General features: G+C 38.8%; 1 protein-coding gene across 1 annotated transcript; it reads right to left on the minus strand.

Moving 5' to 3' along the window:
* Nucleotides 1–2,361: 2,361 nt before the first annotated feature.
* On the minus strand, nt 2,362–5,673 carry LOC131959549 (microfibril-associated glycoprotein 4-like). The gene is made up of 6 exons (XM_059324756.1): nt 5,500–5,673; nt 4,067–4,223; nt 3,889–3,927; nt 3,667–3,763; nt 3,427–3,594; nt 2,362–2,869 (listed from the first exon to the last, which is right to left on the minus strand). Exons 1-6 carry the CDS (start codon nt 5,502–5,504, stop codon nt 2,616–2,618), a joined length of 720 nt encoding a protein of 239 aa, XP_059180739.1. The 5' UTR covers nt 5,505–5,673; the 3' UTR covers nt 2,362–2,615.
* Nucleotides 5,674–5,937: the final 264 nt, after the last annotated feature.

Consider the following 5,937-nt stretch of genomic DNA (forward strand, 5'->3'; position numbering starts at 1 on the left):
ATGGCTTGTTCCAGAGCCTTTGACTGTATCACATGATCTTTGAACTGTAATAGAACTTTTTTTGAATAACAGCGATCCTAACACCAGAATTTGAGTCTTGCTAAAGGGTTCAAACAATCCACTTCCTGTTCAGAATCTTTACTTTTCAGAAGAAGAGGCTGCAGGAGTTGTGATTTCCTCTAAACTGGCACACATTTCATCTTAAAAAAGTCAGGCAGACCTCCGGGCCTTAAACCTGCATTCTGTCTAATGTCCAGCAGGGGGCAGCTCCACCAGCTGCAAACAAGTCTGGTTGTATAGAGGTCTATGGGGAAATGATCTGTGATGTCAGTAAACATTCTCATAGGGATTTTATGGTTTCAAGTCTTCTTTAATACAGCAGAAAATGATGGTCCCATTTAGTCACACAGACCAGAACCTTTGATTTGGAAATGAAATTTGGACCAGTCACAGATCCCTACTGGGGTACATACATACATACATACATACAGTACATGCACACACACACACACACACACACACACACACACACACACATATACATATATACATATATACATATATAGGTATATATATATGTATATATACATATATATACATATATACATATATATACATATATATATATACACATATATTTTTATATATATATATATATATATATATATATGAGCCTATACGTGCACATATACATTTCCCTTCCCCTTCTCATAATTATAATTAATGCTCTCTAACTTTTTACTCCAAATACTTTTGATAACTTAATACTCTTGACATAGTAAATACTTATACACTTGAACGATATTAAATACTATATTTGTTGCCTACTGAATGAATATATTATGGAGGGTACACACATTTAAGATGCACAACTAAACATATTTATATATAAGTGTGTGTGTGTGTGTGTGTGTGTGTGTGTTAAATATATCCTCCTGTGACCCAGTGATCCACTGACTTGTGTCCTCCATAGTGGACATTTTGTTCACATGCATCTTCTTTTCCTGTTTTGAACTACTCTATAGATCCCCACTGTCCTGTGAAGAGACATCCTGGCTTCCCACTGACATGTTGTGATTTGGCTCTAAACATCCCTGCTATTAAAACGGAGGTTGGGAAATTCACTTTTGTTTATTTTGCTCCTTTTAAATGGAATAATTTACTGTCACAGCTTCAGTTCGATACAATGATTCATTTTAATCATTTTAAAGACATTCTTATTAATCTTATGATTTCTGAATGTGTATGTACTCATTGAATTTATTGTGCTTCTGTTGATTATATATTATTATGATTATGTAGTGTAATGTGTTAAAATTGTATTTGTACTGTAATCAGGGCGCCATTGGAAATGAGAGCTTGCTTCAATTGGCCCTCCCTGAATAAATAAAGGTGAAATGAAAATGAAATGAAAGATGCTGGGAACTCCTCCTCTTTCTTTCCATCCAAAGTAGACGGCATAGCAGCAGACTCATTTAATGGAAAGAGGAGAGGTAAGTCAAATATTGTTTATCTATTGTTTTTTATTCTATGATAAAGATATATTTTCTTGTTTATTAACATGTGAGAAGTGATATGTTTAGTTCTGAAAGCAGTTATATTATTCATGTTTTGAAATGATAGCCTTTTTTTAATGTCAGTTATAGTGGACACTAAGACCGTCTTCATGTACTTAATAACTCGACACTGTGAACACTGATAGTTGAGGCAGATTTGGAGCTGTCAGATGATGAAAGAGATGAGGATGAGTTTGAACTTGCCATAAAAGAAGATGGCAAAGAAGTAGAAGAAGAGGAAGAAACAAATAAAATATTATTTTACAGTACAGGTTATTTCATTATTCTTATAACGTGAGTTGTTTGATACAGCTGTCCCACTTACTGATTATATATTTCTCTGCTACCATTATTTCATAGGATGAAATCTTTATTATTCAAACCATTCCTTAAATAAAGGGAGTTTTCACAATATTTGAGGTCTAATCACAGGTGGCCTATCCAGATACAATGCCTTTAATATGCACACGTTTCTGTCTATTTCCTCAGTAGCTTTCCAGCCAAGAGTCAGACAACCTCTAACACATACTACACAAACAGCTAAACAGTAGTTTAAATGCAGTTTGAATGGTTCATATTGTTTTATCACTGAATGTATATTCAGAGATTGACACTAGCATGACTATTAATACTGGTGTTGATAAATCTAATAAACTAATGAAGTATTAACATGTATATTTTTCCCCTAAATGTGGAGTTGTAGTTTTTCTCTGTGACCACTAGAGGGCAGTGATTCATCATCATTTATGTTTGTGAATAGGAAGGAACCAGAGAGAGTCCAGACAGAAAGACACAGAGACAAAGAGAAGACATCAGAGGACATCAGCTTTCTGCTCAGCTTCTCATTTATTTTCAGTTTACTGCAGATAATGATCACATCAGGGTTTCACACATCCATAAAACATTGTGTTCAGGGGAGTTAGTTTGACTTTAATGCAGATAGTGTTTACTGAAGGTAACATCAATGCTGACTGGCTGATCTTAAGGAGATTTTATTCTTTTTAATATGTTTTTTGTATGAGTTGTGCTGTCAGATAATGAAGTTGCCAACATGGGCAACTACTGTACAGGACGGATCTTCATGCTGATGGTCTTCAGGGAGTAGTTTTTACCCTTCCAATGGTACCAGATCACTGCGGCCCATTCGATAGTGTCATCAGCCCCCCAACGATAAACCCCATTTGGATTGGTTCTATGACAGTTGTTGTGCCAAAACGCACCCAGGTCAACTTTTGCACAGTTCCCTGGATAGTGGTCCTGGTCTTTGTCAAAGGTCGTGAACTTTTGTCCGTTGTGAAAACTCAGGGAATCTCCTACAGAAACACAACAAGCATAAAATCAAAACATTATGATAGTAGTATACTTTTAAAGGATGTTTATTTTGGGTAGGACTGATGAAAGTCTCACACGATCCCACCTGGTAGCTGTAGACTGACTACTTCTCTAACCTTTTACTGTCAACCAACGTTTTATTACTTTCACTATACTGAATGTTTTTCTCTATGTTAAAGGGTTAAGTTTTTCCTTTTCCTCATCCAAAGTTAGATTGTCATATGCGATACAAAAAGGTAATCACAAAGACTCCCTGCTCTACTCCACAGGATAGGAAAACGGCTGAATATTCAGTTCAAGTTGACTCACTCCCCCTTTCCTTAATTTCTTTATCGAAGAGCTTCATGATTCAGATGAACTGTTTCTAGTTTCATAGTGAACCATGCCTCTAAGTCCTCCAGTTTGCTATCACTTATTGGTCTTGTTCTTCTTGGCCAATACTACAGGGTCTGTGATTGACTCTAAGTCTGGCCCCTCCCCTGGACCACTTTACTTTAAGAGCCAAAACATAAAACAAGTCCTGCTCCCACTAACTCACCTGCTCCTCCATCAGTGAAGCCAGAAACATGCAGTGTGTATCCGTAGGACTCTGGGTCGATGGCGAACGAGGAGTAACGAGCGAACACTTTGTTCCCACTGAAGTCCTCCATGTCGACCAGCAGCTCGTACTTTTTCCTCAGAGTCAGGTGGAAGAGAGCCTCAAGACCTGAAAACAAACACACAGACATATAAAAACAGTTTGATGAAGTCCTGACTGTTAGTGTGGTTTGTTCCTCACCGAGCCAGTACTCTCCAGCAGCGCTACCAAAGCCCACCTTGTAGTGATCCCAGCCCCTGTAGAAGTTCACCGTGCCATCCATCCTCCTCTGGAACACCTGGGGGACGGGATGGGGGGTCAGCTAGCTCAACACACCACATATCTGACACATCAGGTTTATTGTGAAGGTCCAACAGGAAGTGCTCTTCCAGAAAAGCCCTCTGATGAAGTTTAAATACTTACTGTCCACCGTCCTCCCAATGAATCCATGTCACAGAACACCTACACACACACACAATGGTCATTGGTTCATGTGATTCTTAAACTATATCCATCTACTACTACTATACCATCTGTCTCACCAGAAGAAGAGCTTCATCATCTAAAGGTGGACCTGCGTCCCAGAGAGCATGAAGTGTACCTGGACAGCAGACGTGGATCCGATGGGATAGATGGTGTACACTCCGCTGGGTGTGCTGTTGTCATGGTGATAGATGTCACTGCAGTCAAGCGGGAGGAGGAGGGGCGTGCAGCTGATCAACGGGGGAGCCAGGAGGAGGAGGACGTAGACGTTCCAGCTGAATAAACCAATCAACCAATAAATCAATCAACCAACCAACCAACCAATCAACCAGTCATCCAATCAACCAATAAATCAACCAACCAATCAACCAATCAATCAACCAGTCATCCAATCAACCAATAAATCAACCAACCAACCAACCAACCAACCATTCAAAAGCTAAATGGAGCTTCAAAGCTTCTAGCTTTTGAATGTTACAAATAATCTCTGAATGAATCTGTAGCTGAATATCTAAGTAAAGTGTTCCAGTTGGTTCTGTGTAACTGGGGATTCACACCGGGCGCGTTACAGCAGCAGCACGTCAGCTTAGCGAGCCGGCCGTATCCACGCGAGATAACGAGATCACGCGATAATCCTGACCATACGGGAGACCGCAAGATCCCGTGATAAACTCTAAACTCTATTTATACAGTCTATGGATAAACTGTGTGTATAAAGTAAACAACAACAACAACAACAACAACAACCAACAGCTTACTTTGCTTCTCTGAGGTGAAAGATATGTTGATCTGACCATCTATCCTTATAAAAACAATATGTTATGTCATAAATGATTGTATGATGTTCCACTTCAACAATCAGTCTCTTGTCGTCCGTGTCTCCGATCCTCTGAGACCCTTTGATTGATTGATTGATTGATTGATTGATTGATTGCTGATCTGGTGCCTCGGTCATAACATAATGTTGATGTGAAGTAGTTTTAGGCCGCATGAACTGCGTATTGTGTTTTATTTTGAAAGGGGCGGAAGTGTTTTACACTGATTCTGAGTCGGACTTCCTGTCTGGTGATCTGCTCTGTTGAGATTTACGCGGTTTGGCAGCGTCTCGCGGAGAAATAGAAGTCCTACCTAATGCTCGCGTAGAGACGCTGCTGAGACGCTGCTGTAACGTTACGCAGCGCGCCCGGTGGAAACGCTCTCATTGATTAGAGTGTTACCTATTATTGATTAGAGTGTTACCTATTATTGATTAGAGTGTTACCTATTATTGATTAGAGTGTTACCTATTTGCAACGGCGAACGCGGCGCTGACGTGACGCTGCTGTAACACGCCTGGTGGAAATCAGGCAATCTCACAGCATCAAGTTATTAAACTGATAAGATGCTACGTTTCACTCTAAGAAAAAAGTTAGTATATATATATATATATATATATTTAAAAAGTGCTACATTCAGAAACGGGAATTAAATTGTAAAAGTCAATATTTTAAATGATCACACTGAACTTGTTAACATACTGAACCAAGTATAAACAAATATAATGTTACAAACCTCATGGTCAGAGTTCTGCTGAAGTGATCTGATGAAAATCCTGATGCCAGTGTGTCTCTTATGTGTCTCGCTCTTGTTTATATTTCCAGAGTTTAATAAATTACTGAACAGTTGCTGTTTCACACCACTAAAACAATTTGAGAAGCGAGTAGGAAACATGAGTCCTTGAGGCTGAGTTTGTTCCGATTACACAACATTATTGACACATTACCACATGTTGGGGAACAAAGAGACATCTCTTTAACTTTTTAAAGGCGTATTTACAGTGAGTTAATATTAGTGGGAGGAAATGGCTTCAGCACAGACTTTAATTAATTATTATTCTTTTATTTTTTTAGGTTAGGGTTAGGGTTACTATTTACTTAACTCCTATACGTTTTCATGTTTGATTTGAAAACTTGGGGACACACTGTTTGGTGTGGGGACACAATAAATATG

This window comes from Centropristis striata, chromosome 21 (genome assembly GCF_030273125.1).
Source record: "Centropristis striata isolate RG_2023a ecotype Rhode Island chromosome 21, C.striata_1.0, whole genome shotgun sequence".
Classification (NCBI taxonomy): Eukaryota; Metazoa; Chordata; class Actinopteri; order Perciformes; family Serranidae; genus Centropristis; species Centropristis striata.